General features: G+C 31.3%; 1 protein-coding gene across 6 annotated transcripts in view; it reads left to right on the top strand.

Moving 5' to 3' along the window:
- The first annotated feature begins 365 nt into the window (after positions 1-365).
- Schip1 (Schwannomin interacting protein 1) overlaps positions 366-24732 on the top strand; it is a 64136-nt gene continuing 39769 nt past the window's right edge. For 3 of the 6 annotated variants that reach the window (XM_076535690.1, XM_012292590.2, XM_012292589.2), the window contains exons 1-6: positions 366-621; positions 13899-13970; positions 17888-18207; positions 20111-20400; positions 22212-22580; positions 23426-23806. In XM_076535690.1, coding sequence (XP_076391805.1) covers positions 13912-13970; positions 17888-18207; positions 20111-20400; positions 22212-22580; positions 23426-23806 — 1419 coding nt within the window. In that variant the 5' untranslated portion in view covers positions 366-621; positions 13899-13911. Of the gene's footprint in view, positions 622-13626; positions 13655-13691; positions 13837-13898; positions 13971-17887; positions 18208-20110; positions 20401-22211; positions 22581-23425; positions 23807-24732 lie in introns of those variants that run through there. The other 3 variants (XM_076535688.1, XM_076535689.1, XM_012292591.2) reach the window with 3 other exon arrangements.

Genomic DNA, 24732 nt, shown 5'->3' with positions numbered 1-24732 from the left:
TCGCTAAATAAATCATCCTCTCGAAAACGGAGCTTCACCTCAAAATATCCATTTACCCTACATACGAAAAGTAAAATTGACCCAGCCAGCGATACAAAAGAGCCTTATTTGCCAAAGTGCCGTTCGCGAACAATTAAAAACCTAAAAATCCCCTCTCCGGCTGTATTCACAAAAGAAGAAGCGGTGTTTCGATATCGAGCCACTCACAAAAACAAAACTCTTCGTTTCACCCTAAACGTGACGTCAGCAACCCCGACGCTCGTCAACGCGCATGCACCACCCTGTAGTCGAGGGTTTCGCGCAAGAGAGAGAGAGAGAGCCGGAGAAAAAGAGAGGGAAAGAGAGATCGAACACCGACATCGTTTCTCGCAGTCTCCTCCCGTTACTCGCGCGTGTATCGAAAGCATCTTTCTTGCTGTTGGCCTCGCTGAACCAAGAGGAAGAAAAATCCGCTACGATCTGCTCATCGGCGAAACGATCCAGTGTGTTTCCCGTCGTTTCGTTTCGTCTTTTGCATTGTTGCGTCTCGTGAAATGCGAGGACAACGCTTGTCGAAGGTCTCGTAAAACTTGAAGGCTTCGTCCGATCAAAACTGTCAGCAGCTGCTCACCGAACGACGTCGTAAGTAAATAGATGATAAGAGATAGCGATTGAGAGATTTCGTGGGTGTTCATGGAAAGGTTTGAGAGATTAAGGTTTGGGTGGTTAAGATTTGTGAGATTGCGGACGACATCATGGGGAGCAAAGATGTAATGTGACGCAAGGACGCCGAGCGTTTTTGGGATTCTTTTGGAGACGCGGGATTAATTGGATTGTGGGTTTTTGAGGATTTGGAGATTCGGGATTTGAGTTTTGGGGTTGAGGGATAATTGCGGATTTGGAGACTTGGAGGTTTGAGAGATTTAAGAGAGTTTTGAGATTTGGGAGTTTGGGGATTTAGTTATGTCGGAGTTTAGTGATTTGGGAGTTTGGTGGTTTAGGGGTTTGGGAATTTAAGCGTGTAGAAATTTATGGATTTAGAAGTTTAGAGGTTTGGAAATTCGGAAATATGGGAGTTTCAAAATTTAAAAATTTGTATATTTAAGAGTTCTATAAATTAAGAAATTGAGTACATAGGACATGGGCACATTGTGAAATTGAGAATTTAAGAATTTGAGGGTTTGAGAAATTTAGAATTGGAGAATTTGGAAATCTGGAAATTTAAGAATTTGAGAATTTAGGAATTTAAGGATTTAGGTACTTGAGAATTTTAAGAATTTGAGAATTTAGGAATTGGTGAATTTGTGAATCTGTGAATTTGAGAATTTGCAATATTGGAACTTTGTAAATTTGAGTATTTGAGAATTTGAGAATTTGACAAACTTAGAATTTGAGAGTTGTGAGTTTGAGAAGTTTAGATTTTGAGAAATTCAGAAATTGGGATATTGGGAAATTGGGAAATTGGGAAATTGGGAAATTGAGAAATTAGGAAATTGGAAAATTGGGAAATTGGGAAATTGGGAAATTGGGAAATTGGGAAATTGAGAAATTGAGAAATTAGGAAATTGGGAAATTGGGAAATTGGGAAATTAGAAAATTGGAAAATTGGAAAATTGGAAAATTGGAAAATTGGAACATTGGAAAATTGGAAAATTGGACAATTGTAAAATTAGAAAATTGTGAAATATAAAATTTGAGTATTTATAAGTTTGCCACTCACAGTATTTCAAACTCCGAAAATTTGAGAATCAGAAAATTCTAAGAATTCAGAATGTTTCAAAATATTTCCAAATAATTCTACTCCACCCTTTACGTTCCCAAAATGCACCTATAATTTATTCACTCCAGTTAATTAATTATAAAAGAACAAGTAAAATAATATTTCTCAACTCTCGTTCCATTACAAATGTTGCAATTAATCACGCAACAAAGCAACATAAAAGAATCGAATATAATAATTCAAATTAACCCTATTTCTGTACACCATTAATTTCCCAGTGAAATGAATCTATTTGCATTACTGAAAGATTTGAATAATATCGCTGAAACGTTCTTTTTCTGTACATGATTTATCGAATCAAATAACCAGCACCTAACTTTTTTAGCTCTATTCGATCTATCATAGATAAGGAATCGTGACTTGAAAAATTCTGTTGTTCGCTTTAATACTGTTATACGCATGATGAAGTGATGTATAAAATTTCATACATAATAGTGGAGAAAAAGCCTCCATAACGTGTATGCAGTACTCAATGCTATGAGAAATATTCTTGGAATCGCGAACATCACTTGGAAGTTGGCATAAATTCCTATGTACCGGTGAGATGAATGAATATTCGCTTTTGATGCAGATGAGTTAACAGTGTATAGAGTATTATTAACCCTACATAAGCAATCTGGGTCGTTGATGACAAAAAGGAAGTTTGATTTTGTTCTCAGTTTTTATTTCTATTGGGAAATTTTTTAAATATTCAATGTTTAACATGTTGAACAATTTTGATGTAGTAAATATTTTTGTATAATAATAGTAAATATTTTTCAATAATAATAAATATTATCGTATTATTATAGCAAATGTTTTTGAATCATAATGAATATTTTGTATAATAATAGTGAACACTATAAGTATAATAAACTAAATTTTACATCTCAAAAACTTGCAAAATGTGTCTTTTCTTTTAATGCTCAGAAAAATAAAATATTATTAAATGACTTAATTTGTTCATAAAATATGAAAAATAAACATATGTTTGCTTATGAAAGATATGTTTGTTTATTATATTAATTATAATAATAGGGTGATTTAAAATATGCAAACTTGAATACAAATATCATAAACAAAAAAGAACTCAAAAATTTATATAACATTGATATTGAAAAAGTGTCTTGTTTAACATTTATCATTTTAAGATAATTAATATAATAATTTAACCTTTTTTTAGTTATTTAGTTAAGTGAAATTGTACATATTACTTGGACAATCTATATAATTTAAATTTACTGTATGGCATTATTTATATTACTCTAAATCATTTTTATTTGGAAAATAATACAAATTGACTGTGGATGTTTATGACATCATTTTACAGCACTATTTATTTTTTCTTTAAAGTTTTATTTACTATAGGATGTTTCTGCTATTGTTTTATAAAATTATTTATTTTATACAGAGTATTATTTATTATAAGACGTTTACTAATAATTTATTTCAAAATAAATAAAAAGTGGAGAATAAAATTTGTTCACAAAAAACTTAATTTAAAAAATCATTGAAATCAAATCTAACTAATTGACTATTAACTATCACAATTATTTGTATGTTTTTGCATAATTAGTATCAGTATGCAGTGATTAGGAATAGTGCAGTTAATTTCAAGAACCAATTATCTTAATTGTTTACAAATTGATGGAAATATCGTCCTTGATCCTACAGACTTCTTGCATCGGTGAGTTTAAGAAGCGTGAACTGATGATAATGTATTTAACTACGTTACTTCTTCTAACGCTTGTGTGCTATTTTGCTCTTTATTCTGTTTTCTGTGGTCTATTTTATTTCATTTTTTATTTTGTTACGGTTTGTTCTATTTTATTGCGTGTTCCACATATTCTTACGTGTACTTTTACAGTGTATAAGTACATTTTTTATTTATGGTCTATATTTTATTTTGTTTTCTGTATTTTTCATAGAATGAATATTCATAGAATGTTAAGGAATATATTCTACATAGTCTATATTTTCAATATTCAATATACTCCATATATTCTATATTTTCAATATTCAATATACTCCATATATTCTATATTTTCAATATTCAATATACTCTATATATTCTATATTTTCAATATTCAATATACTCCATATATTCTATATTTTCAATATTCAATATACTCTATATATTCTATATTTTCAATATTCAATATACTAACTATATTCTATATTTTCAATATTCAATATACTCCATATATCCTATATTTTCAATATTAAATATATTCAATACATTCCATATTTTCAATATTCAATATTTTCTATATATTCCATATATTCTATATCTCCAATATTCAATATAATCTACATTTCTAATATTCTGTATGCTCCATATTCCCTACATTCTGAATACTCCGTATATTCTTGTACATTTACCAGTTAATACAAGAAATATAAATACAGCATATTTTCACACGAGAAATCTCCTTTCCAACTGAACCGTGATTTTAGAAATCGATTGCAATTTATGGCAGGGATTAATACACATCAGCGGTTCTTAGCCTTTTCAGAAATGCGTATCATTAAAACAAAAATTACGAAACTCTAATATTATCAGGTAACAAAACAGTAAAACAGAGAATAAAATAAATTTTGTACTTATAAATTCAAATTTCATGTTATTGCCAAATATTTGTATTTTATTTCTGAATGAATAATTATAACTGTTATAATAGAACAATTATAATTATTATAATAAAATAAAAATTATGACTTATAAGAATAAAAATGAGTTAACTATGAACAAATAATACAACTGTTAGGGAATAATAATTTTTCTTTCATTTTTGCTCCGTTAAATGCTTCGTTAAGAATTAAAACAAAAATATGAAATATGCAGTAAATACCTTTTTGTTCGTATTTCAAAGAATTATTCATCTATCCAATATGAATCCATTATTAACGTAATACTGGTTTTACAATCAAGCAAATTTTCCAGAAATTCTGTTTAATTCCATCAAATTCAATATTAACAGTGCTTTCAAACCAGTGACATTAATTTTTATACAAATCAATACACAATTTTATTACTCACATTAAAAAAATATCGTATTTTAATTTAGAGACCTAATTTTTTAATTGTGATTTTACAACCTTCAGTTTTACATTTAATCGCAAAACACATCAGCAAAAATTGTATGCAAATTTTGTGGAACACACTGTACAATTCAGATCATAATGAATATTCATGATGCTCAGCAATGATTTTCGTAGCCATTTATCTTGTATGGCACGATAAGCGTAATACTTAGATGAATTGTTACAAATATCGGTATGTATGCCACGACACTTAGCACCAGAATAAAATTTATTGCTTTCGACCTCGGATGCATTGAAAGATATATCGTGGGCTGTAAGATATGATGGCGCCACCAAGTCTAGTGTCACATAGTATGTAATCTCGAACGATTAATCAAAACATCGCCAGAGAGTACTTGATTCACCAGCTTTTCTGAAAAATAACAAGTAATTTTTTATATGTACTTTTTCACCTATCACTTTATTAAAAAAAATATTACTTAATATAATTTTTAAAAATATCAGTAGAAGGATTGAGTTAAATAATGTATCACAAAATGAATTATTAAGTGAATATCAATAACATGTTACATTGAACATGTTACATTAAATAATATTAATAAATGTGTTAAATTAAATAAAATCACTAAATTAACACAATTAAACAATCTTTAAATTAAATCATTATTATAGCAACACAAAATTGTTAAAAATTTTCTCTTCATAATAGACGAATATTTTAAAAAATTTCAAAATGAAATTTTCTCATAAGCTGCGTGTAAATAAATATTTTCACCTTAATGTTTTTATACAATAATTTCTGAAATATTCGTTTAATATCCTCAATAGCTTTCTTCAAAAAACCCAGTCTTTTAGTAATATAATTAATTATAAACACTCAGTATATTTTTTACAATCCATAACGCCTTAAATAATTTTTCGAAATTTTTCTATCACAGAATTACATTATAAAATAGTACAATAATTTCTATCGCTTGTTGCATTTAAATAATATTCGATAAAATCTACAGTTATTTCTGATATTATTTAATTTTGTATCATAACCTATGACGTCACCAGAATATTTATAATAATACTTTTCTCCTGCATAATAGAGACCTTATCTCCGCACTCATACTCCTCAGTTTGACACAAGTGCATTCATGTAACGACGTTGGTCTTTAATATTCTTCGAACAGCTTCGCGTAGCTTTAATCATGCAACTCGTATCGCGATATTTATGCAGACGCCCGACGTGAAGCACATGTTAATGAAGTAACATAACAGTTTCTCTAAAAGGAAACAGTACCTACACGTGTGCTCTATCAATCAGTCACTTGACAAGATTAGAAATTCCATTCGATAAAATTTTGTAAACGTCATTTAATCACGTTTGATTACCCACGATTATGTTTCCTTCGTACGGAAGTAATACTTAACACTCTGATGTGTGATGGTGGCAGAAAACAATTGGGTGATAGAAGACTCGTGGCGATTCTAACATGGATTAAAACTTCAATGATAATGTTGAAAAATTAGAAAAAAGTATGAAGGTGATAGAAGACTCGTGGCGATTCTAACATGGATTAAAACTTCAATGATAATGTTGAAAAATTAGAAAAAAGTATGAAGGTGATAGAAGACTCGCGGTGACTCTAACATGGATTAAAACTTCAATGATAATGTTGAAAAATTAGAAAAATATATGAAGGTGATAGAAGACTCGCGGTGACTCTAACATGGATTAAAACTTCAATGATAATGTTGAAAAATTAGAAAAAAATATGAGGAGTTAGGAAATTTTGAAATTCCGATGTTCGGAAAATTTGAGCTACAAAGTTTGGTAATTAGAAAATTAAAGCGTTAAAAATCTAAAAATATACAATTTCAAAACTCCCTAAATTCTTTGAAAGTCAGATATCTAGCGAAGTACGGCAAACTTCATCAACTCAGCAATTAACGAAACACGAAGCCATGAATAGCTTGAAAAACAAATTGACTCAGAAAGAATAAAGAAAGCTATATTAGCCCAACCAATTGAAGCGATAGCTTCGTTGAAACAAGCTAAAATAAATTATACAGGAATTCGTGTTCCATAACTATGCCATCGCAATCAACACGAACGATATCTTTCTTCATTATCATTTCAGCAAACTTGCGGTTCGCCCTTCGTCTTTCGCGTGTCTATCGATAATTTCATTCGCTGTATCGATACTTCTCTAAACTCGGTTCGCCAACATTAAGGGTAGAAAATACTCGTTGTCGATCGATGACTCTAACGCAGGGGAAAGAGAAAGAAAGAAGCTGAGGGTGTTTAAATAAGAGAATAGGAAGGAAACAGAGTGTCCGTCGCAAAAAAAGGAAAAAGAGAACACGGGACTTCCCTCGATGGTGAAAACAATCGGGTGTCACGGCTACTCTGTATATGCCACCCCTATTCTCATCGTTTTTCTCTCTTTCGCTTGTCGTACGTTTCCTTTTTTCTCATTTTCGCTTGTTCAAATGATAATGAAAGAATTTCACCAGCATGGACGCCTGCTTCAAAGAGAGCGCTTTGCGAGTCTCTGAATACGATCGCAATTTGTAATGACTTTCTTTTTCGTTTCAATGGGAATCGTGTCAAGCATTTTGAAATAAAAGTAGTACAGATATTCGTAAAAATAGTGCCGCTGTTTTTAATCAATGATGATCGCGGATGAACGTTTGCAAGATTCAGAGTTGTGGTTAATATTGTAACATTGTAACTGTGTTGGATTAAATTTACAAGATTTTTAAGGTACATTCAGTATTATATCGTTTGTCATGTTTGACTATTGTCATGGAATACATTCGATTTACAATATGTACTATGTGAATGAATTATGTTGAACAACATTTTATATAATGGTTAAGTTAAGTTTTTGCAAGATTTACAAGTTAAATCGTTTTCCACATTATGGTTAAGTCAGAGTAAATTTACAAGATTCACTAATTAAATTCAGAGATGGTCTTTAATATTTTATAGTCTTTTATACTGAATTTACATTCGATCTACAAATTTTACAAGTTAATTTCTAAATCACATCATTATTAACCTCCTACATCGTAGTCAGGTTATGTTAAATTTATAAGATTTACAAGTTAAACTCAATAATATGCTCTTCAAGTTAGATTTGCAATATTTACGAGTTAAATTCAACATTGTTTTTAAAGTTCCATATTCTGGTTAAGTTAGTTTAAATTTGTGAAATGAAAAAATTAAATTCAATGCTGTGGTGATTAACGTCATGTATTATGGAAAAGTTAGGTTATGTTTAGGAACTTTTCCAATTATATTCAACGTTATATTCTTTTACATTCGATATTGTTAGATTAAATTAAAAAAATTAACAACTTGAACTCGATGTTATTACTTAATAGTTTTTAATAATCCACGTTATGGTAGCGAAAAGATAAAAGATGTTAAAATATGGAACGAAAGCTTTGAACTAACATACCATTGAATTGAATTTTGTTTTCATATTGTACGAATTTATAAATATTTTATTTAATAAATAAATCTACAATTTTTTAAGGAAATTATTTTCATCCCTTAAGCTATTTTATTCTCGAAATTATAAAATTATAAACTTTTAACCATGCTGCATCACGTAGTATAACAATAGCGTGTAAAACAAGTTGAGGCATAACTTGTTCTCATAACTTGTAAGTTATACTTTCTGACATTAAAACAAAAAGTTTGTACATATTTTACTCGTAAAAACTTGTAACAATATCTTGAAACGTATCTCTTCAATATTGACGAATAAAACTTTAATTTGAAACTGTGACAATAATTTAAAATTTTAAAAAGCAGTTTTAATTACTGACAATTTGTTTTGAATGAAAATAAAAAATAGTAGGTAACAATAAATATAACGTGATTTTAATTTGATAATATTTTTTACTTTGAATATTTCAAATATGATACCCAAAATAATTGAGAAAAATTGTCAAAAGTTTCATTTATACCTAAAAATTCTTTAGTTTAACTATTTACGAAAATTAATAATTTTATGTTTCTGAAAGTTAGTTGTTTTAAAAATAATTTCCTAAAAATTACTACTTTCAAAAACCCTTTCAAAAACGTTAATAATCAGATACAGTTACCAAAAATTGGTATAAAATTCAAACTAATTTATAAAAATTAATATAAATAAGTGGTATAACCAATCAATATAAACAAGAAGTTACTATAAACGAAAAATTAGTATAATTATTTTAGCTAATTTTTGTATTATTTTCCAATAAAGTAATCCTTTTATTTCATCAAGAAAAGCAATAGAGATAACAGAATTGTTTCTAAATTGAGTATTGCAATTTCAAAGTAATCTTTCGCAAGCACAAATATTTTACTAGGAAATTTGTCAGAGTTAAGAGAAGCGATAGAATCATGAATTATTTGCTGACAAGTATTTACGAAAGGATGTCCTACAATGTGAATTGCTATTGGTTGCTCGGTGGTACAAAATCTTATTGGGTCAATCAATAACGATCAAGCAAATGGTCAATTGTGGAGGTAACGACGATCAGAATTATGTTGTCAGCGACCTTTGGCACTCAACACCAACCTTAACTTCGTTCGAGGTTCCAGTCTGATGCTGTCTACGATATTTCCTAGACAGACAAATAGGTCAGAATAATATATCAGATAAAATCATGCCAAATTATGCTAGCTGTACGTTTGGTATGAAAAGTAACAGGCACCAAACGAATGAATGATACTGTATAATAGCAATGTAAATGATAAAACAAAATTGATAAAATGCAACAAATTTAATATTCACAGAATATTGACATGACTAGAGAAATGTTAATTTTTATAATTTACGAAACAGTGATAATATTAATTTGAGAAATAGGAAACTGGGAATTTTGAAAATTGGAAAATTGGAAAATTGAAAAATTAGGAAATTGAGAAATTGGGAAATTGGGAAATTGAGAAATTGGGAAATTGAGAACTAGAAAACTGGGAATATTGGAAATTGGAAAATTAGAAAATTGGAAAATTGAAAAATTAGGAAATTGGGAAATTGGGAAATTGGGAAATTGGGAAATTAGGAAATTAGGAAATTGAGAAATTGAGAAATTGAGAAATTGGGAAATTGGGAAATTGAAAAATTGGAAAATTGATAAATTAGGAAATTGATAAATTGGGAAATTGGGAAATTAGAAAATTGAAAAATTAGGAAATTGATAAATTAGGAAATTGAGAAATTGGAAAATTGGGAAATTGGAAAATTGGGAAATTGGGAAATTGAGAAATAGGAAACTGGGAAATTAAGAAATTGGAAAATTGAGAAATTAAAAAATAACTGTTTGGTATAAAAAGTAACAGCCACAAAAGGAATGAATGATACTGTATAATAGCAATGTAAATGATAAAACAAAATTAATAAAATGCAACAGATTTAATATTTACAAAATATTGACATGACTAAAGAAATGTTAATTTTTATAATTTACGAAACAGTGATAATATTAACTAATTACATAGAGTAGCATTGTAGGTCAAATTTTGTGTTTAAATATTTGTAAAATTAAAGTTTAAAAAAAGAGAAATTTTTATTAATTAGGAGTCATTTTACTTGTTATAGTTTCCTAAATGAAATTAATATTAATATTATTTACATACTGTTAAACGGAAAATATTAATGTAAATATTACTTAAGGAATATAAATTAATTGTTCTATTTCAAGAAATATGAAAATTAATATTTATTGAGCAATTAATAAATTGCGCCAATTTAAATAACGTTAGTATTAATATTTATTGATGAATAAATCGATTGCTTCAATTCAAATCATATTAATAATAATGTTTATTGATCAATGACTCAATCTCTCTTTTATTGACATTAATATTTATTATTAATAAATTCTGTGATAATAAATCAATCAATAAAAGTTCTTTTTATCTTAAATTTTTAAATAAAGTGTAAATAAAGCATGTATGTCCTACATTAATCAATTATTTTAATTATTTAGTATTCCTATATTACTGAAGTGCTCTTTAGGTCCAATTATACTTTTTCATGACAAAATAATTATACTAATTACGACCTAATCAATCATTTTAATTATGATAAACTCATTCTCCGTTATCCATTAGGATAATTGAAATGTGTGGTTCAATAAATTTCAACTACATTTATAGGTTGAAATTAAACTTCAGCTCAAGCATAAATAAATACCTTTTCTCTAATAAATATTTTATATGAAAAGAAGTTGATAAAAATATTTTAAATACAAGATTATAACCATTCTTTCTACAATCGTTTGTTTATATATTTTTATACGAAACTGAAATACAAATACTTGTTTGTATATTGTTGAAATTGATGAACAAATACTAATATTTTTACAAGTAGCATATCCTTTTTTAAACTTCTTTGAAAGAAGTAGAAGAAACATTTCAGATCGAATTTCGCATGAAATATTCACGAACTCCATTTTGCAATTTCACGCTGACAATTTTCATCCCTATCCAGTAAATATTTGATGAAGAAGTTCCGAAAATTCAATTTCTGGTTGCAATGGGGAATATCCCCTTTTGTTCACGTCCAGACGTTAACTGTCACGATTAATAATAAATTTTACTCACTCACGGAAATTGAATCACGTCTACAAGAGTAATGTTAGTTCTCCGAAAACCTGTCTACGTTTTGAATAACACTATTATAACTATTTAAATTGATTGCAATTACTGTAGACATTCCTTTAACCAAATTAGGAAGAAGTCAAAAGTGCATGAGATGTCAAATGAGTTCAAGAAATTAAATACGTTTATTTTAGAATTTTAACGTCTGCAAATTTCCGTCAAATTCGTACATTTTGATATTCCAAAAATGTAAAATAAATAATAAAGTAAATATAAATAGTGCATAGAATACGAAATAATAATAAATTATATTAAATGCTAATAAATTAAGTTAAATAGTAGTAAATAAATAATATAACTTACCAAACGAAAAATGTAAAAAGTCAGGTCTTTAATTGCATCAAGAAATCAAATATTTTTATTTTCCAATTTCGACATGCATATACTTATTTCTCAATCAACTATTAATTCATACTATCACAGAAAATAAATTATAAAATGAAAAATTTTAAAAAGTAAGTCTTAAATTATTCAAAAAAACTAAACTCATTTCACAATTTTCCTATAAACTTAATAACGAAGAGTTTTTTAAAATTGATGAAGAGATTCACGTTGGCCCTCGAAACGTGACTATTTTACCTACTGATATATCTATACAGTAGAGCTAGCTAAAATACATTATACAGTTTCAGAAGAGTCCTCATGAAATTATCGTTCAGTCGTTAAATCCATTCTTTCCTGAAAAGTTCTGTTTCTTTTTAATTAAGTTTCTCAGCATCCCGGAGAAAGACTAAAGACCGGATTCCAACTTTAAAAGGACTCGTTTCAATTTAATTTTTACGGTAGCTTGTCGCGGGTCTCGTGTAAACGTTAAGGAACGTTCTCTGCGCTTTCTGTACTGTTTTAAGTAGCTCCTTAAAGCACTTCGAGGATCGAGGTAAATGGATGAGAAAACAGAAGCCGTAGGAATAAGTAGGCGTCGAGTAACAGGAGGTGAGCTACGAGACGAGTAAAACGGATACACAAAGTAATCCATGGATGGTTTCAATCTCGGGGGAGCAATCGGAAAAAAGAACATGATGTTTTGTGTGGCTTTTTCAATGGACTAACCTTCATTAATTTTGTGCACGTCCGAGGCAAGAGAAATAGACGATGATCGACGAGATAAGTGGTGCAAAAAGTAACATTGATGGAGACTATATGAATCGAAGGAGAAAATGATTGCACGTCGCGTGTCAGATTAAAGGGAAGATTTATTGACGACTGAATCGCGAAATTAATTATCAGAATTTTTATTCGTTAGGATCGCTGAGGTCTCGCGATTCAAGAACACCGACGGGGATAAATGTTTGCGATGTATCATTATTAATTTATCTTTTGAAAATTTTACAAGTATTAAGAGTTTTGGATGAGGTTGAGAGTTGAAGTCATTTTTGGTTTATCATTGGAGTATTTTCATCTTATGAAATTACAAAATACTAGTCGTAATAAATACTTACAGAGAAACCGCTTTGACTGATTTTGATAAAACTTTGATCAATTTCTCATTAAACCTATCTAGGCCGTTTACTCTGAAGGAAAAATCAACCCTTTTAACCAAGTCCATAGACAAAGCATGTTGAGGTATTATAGTAATAATTGAAAATAGTTAATTCAATATAAAATTCCTTCCTCATATAGAAAATACACAAAAAGTAGCAATTGTATACATAATAATTGTGTATACTGTATACTGTATACTCTGTATACTGTAATACAATGTTCAATTTTCATTCATAACGAAAACAAAAATTAAAATTCTCCAAAAAATAAGGGGAAAGGTAACTTAATTTTTACCAACAAAAATTTTTTCCAAAACCCCTTTACATGAGTCTAAGGAAATATCTTCAGTAACTGTAACAATAACAATAATTCTTGTTTCAAATATTGTTTAACATCTCCCTTTACGACTTACAATTTGCATAAAATAAAAGTTTCGATTTTCTCCAAGTAAAAAGACGGTCAGATTATTCTTAGATAGAACAGTTGTTTTCCAAAAAACGTGTATCAGTCACCGGGTTTCCCTCGTTAGTTAAAAAGAAACGAAGCGTTTAGGTTGAAGCACGTTGCGCATAGCGTTAGAGGGAGGATGAGAGGGTAGGGTAGGAGAAAAGGGGAAGAGAAACGAGGGAGGACGAGCAAAGGTAGGAGAACTAAACGAGGGTGTTGGTTGCGAATCGATAAACCACGGGAAACGCGAGGCACCCTTGCGCACGGCTTCAACATGGCGGTCGGTGAGTCCCATTCCCTTTTTCCTTGATGGTGTTCGTCCAGTTAGAGGAACTTGAGCTCGTACGATCGATTCGGAGCACGCTAGCGTTTTTCCCTTTGCTCCCTTTCGTTGTCGTTGCTCCGCGAAAATGATCCCGCGGGATCGATGAACACCACGCGGTTCGCGGTGTTGTAACGTGTGCGTGTACGTGTCACGAGCAACACTCCGAGGGAGTGACAAGCAAGCTTTATTCGAACTGTTTTCAGACGAGAATCCGATATGCGGATCAGGGAGGCCGTCGTCTCGTTGCCGCTGCATCCTGGAGGACTGAACAACAAGTAAGTGCTACCATTCTCTAACTCTATATATATATCTCTTGTACTCTTGTCCTGTAGCCAATTGATTCGTCTCGACGTCGCTTTCGTTCATCCTCGAGCTTTTTGTGACTTACTGCGATATTCGACAAATTGGACCTCGCGATTTCACCGATTTTCTGGATTCTTTAGCTACTACTTGTGGCATTTATGTTCCGCAGGTTATTAATTTGCGAGTTCTTGTTTTCGGAGAAACGAAGTTTCGTTGATTGTCGGTGTCTGTGTATGATAAGCAGCAAAACGGAACAGGTTTATGTGATATTAGGTTAGAAATACGTGGCTATATCGTGCTACTCATTCGTTTTCACAATTTTCAGTAAATTACTGCTAATTGATTTTCAGTTATATTTTTTGTAATTCTCGTAAGTTCTTAAATATTTGACATGTTTAATACATAGGTACTAAATATTAAATTGTATCATCGAGAATGCCCTTTAAATGACATTTACCGTTGCCAAAAACTCTTACACAGTATTATGTAAGGAACATTTGAATGACATGAAATTTGTTCAGTTTTGCTCGTTATTGTACAACGGCGTGGTTTAACGTGCTTTGTTTGATGTCGTTTGTATCGTTTAATCTTCCGTGGAAATAATCGATTCACCTCATCCATAATTAATGTACAAATACAGGTAAAACGTTGAGCGATTAATACTGTAGTATAAAAAGACCTTATTTAGTGCAACCATATTTTTATTCTCCGTTTATTTTAGCGTGATTCAAGTAGAATTTTCTCTGTCCAACTTGACAACGAAGAGATTCTTGGTAGAATTAGTACAATTAGATCACTTTCAGTCAAGTAGTTTCACCGACAATGAGATCTAGCAATGAGTAGCTTTAAATGTTACTTATCTAGTGTAAATTGTAGAATATTTATTCCGTACCTTATTATTAGCAATGCCATGGCATTTTCTGAAAAGGAAAAACCATAAGGTTAGTGTTGACTCTAAACGGTCCCCCTTTTTTGATACAGTTTACCGTTCGTACTTTCCTTTCTTTTCTGTTTCATTCACGCATTCAAGATATACAGGGTGTTTCATTCAAAGCAGTCCTCTCGAATATCTACGAAATTATTATTCCAGAAAATGCTTTGTGTAAAAGTGAAATGGTTTCGAAGGAGACGTAATCAACTGTCTTTTTGTAGTTGGAGAAGGTAACTCTAATTTTTTTTTAATTGATCCGCGTATTTTTCAATACATCATTACTTTCTATAAAAAAATACTGACCTACTTATATGAAGAAATTGATTCAAAATATATTTTAATTTTAACCTGCCATTGTTTACCAATGTTTATGTGTTTGATATTTTGAAAACGCTGTATCTACTGTAATGTTACTATAGTAATAAACTACTTGCAAAATAAAGATCAATTTAAAAACATCCAAAGCAGAGTTCTTCATAATATTATCAGTAATCATGCCACAACAATACTATCTTAATTTCAAAATATTTCCTAAACTTTTCAATATACCTTAATTTTCTGCAAAGAATAATTGTTCACATAGTTATAAAAAAATATATGGTTCCATTAAAAAAATAGAGGTGACCTTCAAATGCCCTTGGCGCCTCCTACAGAAGACTAATTAAGAATGTCACACTCCAAATTATTGAACTTTTATTAGAAACATTTTCTGATATCGGTTTCGGAGATACTCGAGAGGACCGCTTTAATTGATACGTCCTGTATATACGTGCTTCTTATGATGTTGACCAGAATATAATATCTCGTCTAGATTTTGTTTATCGATGTCTTCGTTTGTAAATATTTATCCATGTCCATTGATCGAACGCATCAAACAGCGCACATACAACGACACACATACACAGACACACAGACACACGTAACAGATCGCAACAAGTGATTGTCGCATGAATGATTTTACCACCCCCTATTCATCAAAGGTGCAAGCTCGTTGAACAAACAATCATTGTTACGCGTTCTTGTCTCGTTAACGATGTACGATACAAAGATTCATTTGTTTTCCTTGCGATTGTACCTGCATTTAACGATCAATTACACGGAATTTTTATGTACTTTTTGTGCGGTGTTTTACTTTCGTTCAACTGAGTTTACACGATTATGCAGTTTGGGTTTATTGGAGGAGTTGGATGCAAATTCTTGGAAATGAAGTAAATAGGTTTTGATAGGTTTTTTTTTATTTGGTTAACCATTTGCACTTTTAATTTAAGATTTGGATTTTTGAAAATTTGCAGATGTTGCGAATTTAGAAGTGAATTTGAGAATTTGGGAATTTAGGGATTTTAAAATTGAGAATTGAGATTTAGGAATGATGGAATTAAAAAGTTTGGGAACTTGGAAAACTTGGAAATTTGAAAATTATGGGATTTGAGAATGAAAGATTTTAAATTTTATAAATTTGGAAATTTGGAAATTTGAGTATTTCTCTATTTCGAATTTAGAGATTTTACAAGTTGGAAACTGAAGATTTAGAAATTTGGGAGTTAGAAATTTGGAAATTTGAAAATTCGAAATTTCAGATTGTAACTTTTGGAAGTTTATACGATTAAAAATTTGGAAATGTTAAATTTTAACAATTGGTGTTTGAAGATTTGGGAATTTAGAAATTTGAAAATTAGTGATTTAAAAATTTGAAAATTTGCAAATATGGAAGAATAAAAATTTGTAACTCCAAAAAGTATGAATTCCTAATTATAACGGATTATATTATAAATTTTTATTCAATTTTTTTAATTAATAATTACATCCATTTCAGTTAACTAGTACCATCAACAGTTATTAATTACAAATTACTAGTATCCAACAAAATAAATTCCTTTCGTAAATTAATAGCGTTCCCAAAAATGAAATCCAATAGAAATTATTATTTCATCCAATTAAAATTTATTTCTCCTTAGAAAGTTGATAGCTGTACACACATTGACACGGGTAGATGAACTTCAACATATATCTGTACACTCAATTAGCTTCGTTATCTCCGTGTAGATAATAATTATCCGACACTTGACATTTCTCTTCATACTTACCTAACAATCTGCTTGTACAAATTCTATGATATGTATAAGTCCGTTTATGCAAGTTGTATGAACGTGTAAACCCAGCTTAAGATCCAAATCGCTTGAGATAGATTCACATAACTCACTTCGAACGATGTTTAAAAAAGATTATGCTGTGTGCACGAGATCATTGCGAGTTTTATTTGTATAACACGCGACACTTAGAAATGGAATTCGATGGCTTAAAAACGATTGTTCGATTTACACGTCATGCAAAATATCAATAGTCCCATCGATGAAATTGCACATCCACGCACATTCACGCACTGTTGGTATTTTCTTAATCGATCCTCAAATTCGACTGCAACGAGCTTGGATATTTTTCATTTTTTAGGGGAACTTCACGTATTTTTCTTATTGTTCTTTCAGTATATTGTTCTTCGAAAAATTATAGCTAAAAAGATTTAAAACTTACTAGGATTAGTTAGACTGGAATTAACATGGATTTTGTTATCAAAATTAACAAAATTGAAAGTAAATAAAATAGTAATTCTCCTCCTTTTTCGAAGTCGGTTAAAAAGCGAACAAATTTTTAATAATATAGTTATTAGAATTGTATCGAAATTTAAGGTTCTCGCAAATTTTAATGATATGACAGTCAAAGTGTTAAATAAACAAACTTGATGAGTCGTGATTGATTCCTCGTGTTGGAGAATCTGAAGCGGTTGAACGAGAGAATACCCTGACGAAGTGCGTTCATGTGGGTGAGCAGAGTAGCTCGTGCCACCTCGCAGACGTTCTTACGTAGGTGTGCTGCCTATATTTGCATCGTCATAGATCGTATGGGCCGCGGCTAACGGAACGTATCGATCCACTTGGACTCATTCCTCTGTCTCGCTCGCAGTCAGCTTCGTAGGAGCGAGCAGAACCAGCCGATCAGCGAGGAAATCGAAAATCGCAACGACATCTCGTTGACGAACGCTGCCTCGGTCACCAGGAGTTCCTCGTCCACCGATTTCATCTTGGAGGACAACGACGATTTCCGTGTCGCCGAGGATACCACCACGTGGTCATCTCTCGCTATCACTCGCGAGAACGTGCAGATCGATACCTCGAACGAGAACGTGAACGACAACGACAACGACAACGAGAGTTTGAATAACAATCTGACGTCCCCTGGCATACACAGAAACAGTTCCGACGAGAGCCTCACCGATTACGAAGGTAATTTTAATTATATTTACTGTCATTTATATTTTCAATTATTTATTTGTAAACTTTCATTTATTTATTTGGCAATTTATTTTGTACATTTTGTAATTTTGTGACTTAATGAGTTTATTTGGCAAGTTTGTAACTTTGAGAATTTATGTGGTAATGTGACTGTAAGTTTAGTTTAGAATTTTGAGACCTTCAGAATTTATTTTACAGTTCTGTGACTATTTACTGCGAAATGAAGCTTTTGATCCTGAAGCGTAAATTTCAATTAAATTGTAGTATTAGTGTGACAATATTCCTATGCGACGATGTGACGATAATCCTCTGTGATAATATGATAATCATATCTATAATTTAATCCTAAATTAATAATTTAATCTAAAGATTAGTTATCTATAATTTAAGATAACTAATTATTTACTACCGAACTAATGTACGCAATAAGAGTACACAAATGTACTCGCTAAATAAATAATATGTATGTCACTAAAATACATTATTACAAAATATTATTAAATATTATTACACTAGAATTTACTACAAATATTTCTGCTGCAATATAGTATAATAGTATACGGTTCGAACTTCAAATATTTTGACTCAAGTTCGAATCTACTTGAAAGAAATTTCTTTTCAACATTGAATGCTACAATGATAAAACTGAAGAATTGTATGCAGATTTCGCTATAAATATACTACTTTCATTTGATTTAAACACTTTCACTGTTCGTATTTTCATCAAAATCGACGTGATTTCAACTTTGCGTTAAAGCACGAAAATCATTCATGCACGAAAATAAAATTAACAAGACATTATCATATTTTCACTTATAGAAGAATGTATTTTCTCTTCTAATTAAAAATGCATTTATAATAGTTAGAAAAGGAAATATAATTCAGTATATTCTGTTGTCATAAAAGTCACGAACTTCGATATTTAATAGTGGTCCCTAGGCCTTCTAAGAATGACGTCGCCCTTGACATTAACCATGAATTTCATGGTTTAATGATGCAGATACACTGTGCATACATTGTACATGCAATCGCGTATACAGGGTGAAATCTGAAACGAGGAAAAGTAGAAATATGTATGTACAAAATAGTGTATTACGTTTTTAAGAAAAGTGAGGTTAAAAATTCCGAAAGCACACATGCACTCGATTAAAGTCTCCAGCAGCGTATCTGTTTATAGCACGTTGCTTCTTCGTATGTTTATGTTCATAAAAATCGACGATTATGTGACCGGCAATAATAGATATTACAGGTTTTTATCAATTTTTTTCTGACATTTTTTTGTTTGCTTAAATCTTTCGATTATTTACTTATTTATTCAATCTATAACTTTGCAACTTTTAGTAGACTCCAAATGTTAAACTTTTTCGAACTTCAAAATACATTTTCGAATACGCTATTGTGTGAACTGGAATACTATTAGGAAATTATTTAAATTTTTTAATAAAGTAATTGTTATATGCGTTTTCATTTGACAAATCTTTTACAGTTACAAAATTAAATTTGAGATATGAAAATTTAAATGTTGTAGTCTTTAAGAGTTCAGGAGTTTAAGAATTCAATGATTTAGGAATTTTTTAATTTTTAACGATTTGATAACTTACAGATTAAATTCTTCACAAATCCAAACAGTTTCTAAGCTCAAGAAAAATTAGTAAAAAGTTAAAAAATATAGTAACTGAAAAATTTCATCCAAGAAGTTAATCGAGTTACCAGAGCTACCAATACATAGATGAATCAGCCTGTATACGTAGAAACGTTTAGCTGTCGCGTATGTTAATCAGACGATTGAATTAAAATCCCCTTGGTCGAGTGTCTGGTGTGTTGCAATGAGTCAGTAGCCTCGCCACGATTATTCAGTATTCCGGCAATGTGCAACGAGCATGAAATTCCGCAGGGCGTAACTCTTCTCGCGAAGACTCGTTTCATGAGTGGACACCGCCTGATTGGTCCGGCTGTTCCGAGGAAAGAAGTCCTCTTTCTGGTTGGCGTGGTATCGTCAACCCTAACTATTTAGGCTTTCAACACCTGAAACCGTCTCAATTGTGGCCAACGCATCTGAACGAAGACGAACTGGATTACCCGTGGCTCAACGACTTCGACACGCGACTTACCGAAGAGGACAACTACCTGTGCGTGCAGGAGAACGAGAAGAAGAACTTTTACAAGAAACCTTATATAATACCGGTAATTGGATTTTCACTGCTTCTCGCTGTAATGTGTGTCTGCCTTGGTGTTTGTTTTTGCGACGATCGGATTTCTAGTCGGGGAGAATAACCTGTTGGTTGAGGGAGATATGCTTGCTTTGAAAATGGCAGATGAGATTTTTGCTCGGAAGAATTGTGTTTAGTGACTGACAGAGATATATGGAGACTTCGGTGGGAAGGAATTTAGGAGAATTTTGGGGAAATTTAATAATTTTGAAAGTTAGACATTTAGTGGACATTGGTGATGGGGAATGGATTTGGAAATTTAAGAATTTAAAGATTTGACAATATGTGTAGTTGGATGTTCAGAAATTTAGGAAGTCAAAGATGTGACAATATGTGTAGTTGGATGTTCAGAAATTTAGGAAGTCAAAGATGTGACAATATGTGTAGTTGGATGTTCAGAAATTTAGGAAGTCAAAGATGTGACAATATGTGAATTTGGATGTTCAGAAATTTAGAGAATTAAGGATAGGAAACGTGAGAATTTGGCAATTTGACAATTTGAAAGGTTTCATATTTTTCAATTTAGTTATTTAATAATTTCGTAATTCCTAAGTTTTGCAAATGTCCAAATTTCCAAATTTCTTAGTTCTCAAGTTCCTAAATTTGCAAATCTCCAAATTTCTAAGCTACCAAATTCCTAAATTTGCAAATTTCCAAATTTTAAAATTCTCAAATTTAAAAATCTAAAAATTTAGAGATTTGAACATATACGAATTTTGAAACTTGTTAAATTAAAAAAATAATTTATAAATTCAGAAATTTTTCTTGTTATATAAATTACACTCTACTGACCACTTATTTAGCAGATCATTCACAGACAAAAAGCAGTTTTTAATACTAAAACAAAACTTCTCAAGATCTCCGACGACATAATCAAAATAAGCTACTCAAAATGAAATTTCAAAACTCGAATATATCAAAATACATAGAAACATAACCTATCAGTTACCCATAACTGTAAATCTCATTTGAAGACCAGACGCCACTGAATGGCAAAGATGTTCCGTAAGCAGACCTGTTAAACGATTAAACAGCATCTAAATTTAGCTCCAACTTTAATTACATTTATGAACGGCTATAACCTCGGATAGTCGAAGATACTTTTTACACCACTCAATTAGATTTCAATCTTTCTGCTTTCCAACTCGAGTTGTATTTATAGTTTCCTTTATATCCCGCATTCCCGCTTTTTTAGTCCCCTAAATTGATGCAATCAGTATCATTTAAAGCAGTGTTTCCCAACTTTTTTGTGTCGTGTCTTTCCAAAATTCATGTGTACCATATGTAACGTATACATAATTTATAATATTCAAAAATTGAATTGTTCACTGAAATCGCAGTGAAGAAAGTTAAACAATAGATTATAGAAAGAAATCACTAGGAAATTATTCAGGAAATAGTACATTTTTGAAGCAGATAATGGAGAACTGAAATTCAGTACGAAATAAATTTAATGGAAAACTTTTCTATATTATTTTAATTATTAGAAAATGATCGTTAAATTCCTATTTTTCTAAATCTCTAAATTCCTGAATATCAAAATTCCCAAATTCTCAAATATTCAAATCATTCGCCGTTGAGGGATTTCTAACCCCAATATAGTCATTTACCAAAATCCAAATACCGCGTGTTTAATATTCTTAGTAGTCCAATAACTGTTCCAAATAAAACCTTGCAACATAAATTACACACTTATCAGTCATGAAAAAGGTCGATATCGGCAATTAGTTAGTATTAGTATAGTTTTCCCCAGAATATTGAGCCGATATCCGATTCTGCTTCCAGACAGCTTCACAATTGTTCACATCGGTGTTGCTTCAAAGTATAAATCGCGCTAAAAGTGCTGACGACACAGAAACAGAAGAAAAGGGGCTTTCAGAAAAATCAGACGTGATAAACGAAGAGATTGAAGCGAAACCGTATCTTAAACCTATCTTAGTGGATGGTGTTGTACAGGGATGGGAGTTGCTCGATGATGAAGAAGCACTCCCTGACCCAACTGCGGAGAACAGCACCCAAGTGTCAACGGCGAAGTTGCAAGAGGAACAAGAACGAAAGCTTCCCGTTGAGACTGAGGTCGATGAACTGGCCAGTGTAAAAGAAACTCCACAATATTTTGATATTCTGGATTCGGGAAAGAGCAGTAAAGTCGAGGTCAGTTCCGAAATTTGTATCCTATTCCTCTCCTTTTTTGTTGTTTATAAACAATACTCGAATTGGTTTGGAGCAGTTGAGATTGGGGACGGTACAAATTTTGTCAAGTTTTGTTTTGAGGAGTTTTTGGATTTGAGGATTTGGACATTTGAGTATTTAGGAAATGGGAAGTTGGAAGTTTGGATTTTTGAAAAATGAGAATTTGGAAATTTTAATACTTAGGAAATGAGAATTTGGACCTTTGTATTTTTGGTGAATGGGAAGTTGGAAGTTTGGATTTTTGAAAAATGAGAATTTGGAAATTTTAATACTTAGGAAATGAGAATTTGGACCTTTGTATTTTTGGTGAATGAGGATTTGGAAATTTGGGATTTTGGGAAATGAGAATTTGGACATTTGAGTATTTAGGAAATGAGAAGTTGGACGTTCGGGTTTTTGGAAAATGAGAATTTGGAAATTTGGGTTTTCAGAGAATGTAAATTGGGACACTTAGGTTTTTGAAAAATGAACACTTGGAAATTTGATTCTTTAACAAATTTGAGAATTGAGGTTTTCGTACAACAAAAATTTGAAAATTGAGGTTTTTGAAAAATGAAAATTTGGATGTTTAAAAAATGAAAACTTGAAAATTTGTGTACTTCAAGATTTTATCAAACAAAGGCCATTTTCAAAGACATTTCTGCTGCAGCATCCGCACTAATTTCAGCTTCAAATCGCTACTAGCAATAATTCTACGACTCGATCATATGCTTCTGATAAAACATCTCTCAAAAAGCCTAATCATTAACTCCAAAGCTACTTTATCAAAATAAAAACCTTACACATTGAATAAACTTTATTTGCAGACCCCACCCTCGTGCGATTCGGAGTCCCTCAAAGAAGAAAGTATCGCTGACGAAGCCAAAACCGAGGAAAAAGTGTCTGAAAAATCGGATGTGATAAACGAGGGTGTCGAAGCGGAACCATATCTCAAAGCTTGGAAAAAGATCTTAGTTGATGGTGTTGTAAAGGGATGGGAATTGTCTCTTGGCGATGAAGAAACACTCCTTGACCCAGTGACGGAGAACAGCACCGAACTGTCAACGACAAAGTTGGAGGAAAAACAAGAGCGTGAAGTTCCCGTTGAGATCGAGATCGTCGAACTGACGACCAGTGTGAAGGAGACTCTTCAGTTTCCAGAGATCGAGGAGATACCGGACTCCGGGAAAACCAGTGAGGTTGGAGAGGTTAGTTTAAAAATGTTCTACATTAATTAAGTTCTAAAGAAACTAAACTTCTCAGTTGTTTGTACATCGATTAATTACCGTAGAATTTTTTCAAAGTAAATTGGCAACCTAGTTGATTTCGTGGTTGGACGAAATTCGGGTCACGTTTGTCTTGCTAATGATGCAATTAGTGGAAGATTTAATTATTGCAGAATTTTTACTTGGACCACATAATTAGCGATACGCATGTCCCTCTTTTTCGCTTCAAAGAGATTCATTTTGTATTCCCTTCGTAGCTCTTTCTATGTACATTTCATCCTCCATTTTTATATTCCGGAGGTTTCACTGAAGTTACTGAAATTAGTGCTATATACATCGAATTACATCAAATATTTATGAACACTATTAGCATAAAAATACTAGTTATCAAATTCGTAATTTGCGACGCATACCGAATTCATGAAACTCTGTCGCGCGTAGATTAAATTGCGTTCGCCTTGAAGTACTTGGTAATCGTCTATTTAAGAGGTGATACTTAGCGAAAGGCTTTTTTTTAAATTAAATACCAGTCACGATTGCAAATGATCTCTGAGGCACGCGCAATTGAGAGTAGCGAGAATTCATTTTATATCGCCGGTGTCACGCTTCCGAGTGTACGTGTGGAAGAATAATGGCCGTACACGCGTGCAGATCGCGTTCTTCATTCTAAAACGGCGATGTTACTTACAATTAGCTACCTTCGTGTCACGTATGTACACTCGAGTGCAATATATTATTCTTTGAATAAGGATGCGTATGCGTTTTATAATTTCTATACTCGTGTTTTTAAATTTTTTAATTATCATATTGTTCAATTTTCATATTCATTCAGAATTCATCAAATTCATTAATTTCTAGGTAACCGAATTGTCAAATCCCCAAATTTCTAGATTTATGAATATTCAAAT

Source organism: Megachile rotundata, chromosome 9 (assembly GCF_050947335.1).
Source record: "Megachile rotundata isolate GNS110a chromosome 9, iyMegRotu1, whole genome shotgun sequence".
NCBI lineage: Eukaryota > Metazoa > Arthropoda > Insecta > Hymenoptera > Megachilidae > Megachile > Megachile rotundata.
Note: the sequence above shows the minus strand (reverse complement) of the source record. Positions and strands in the feature narration are given on the sequence as shown.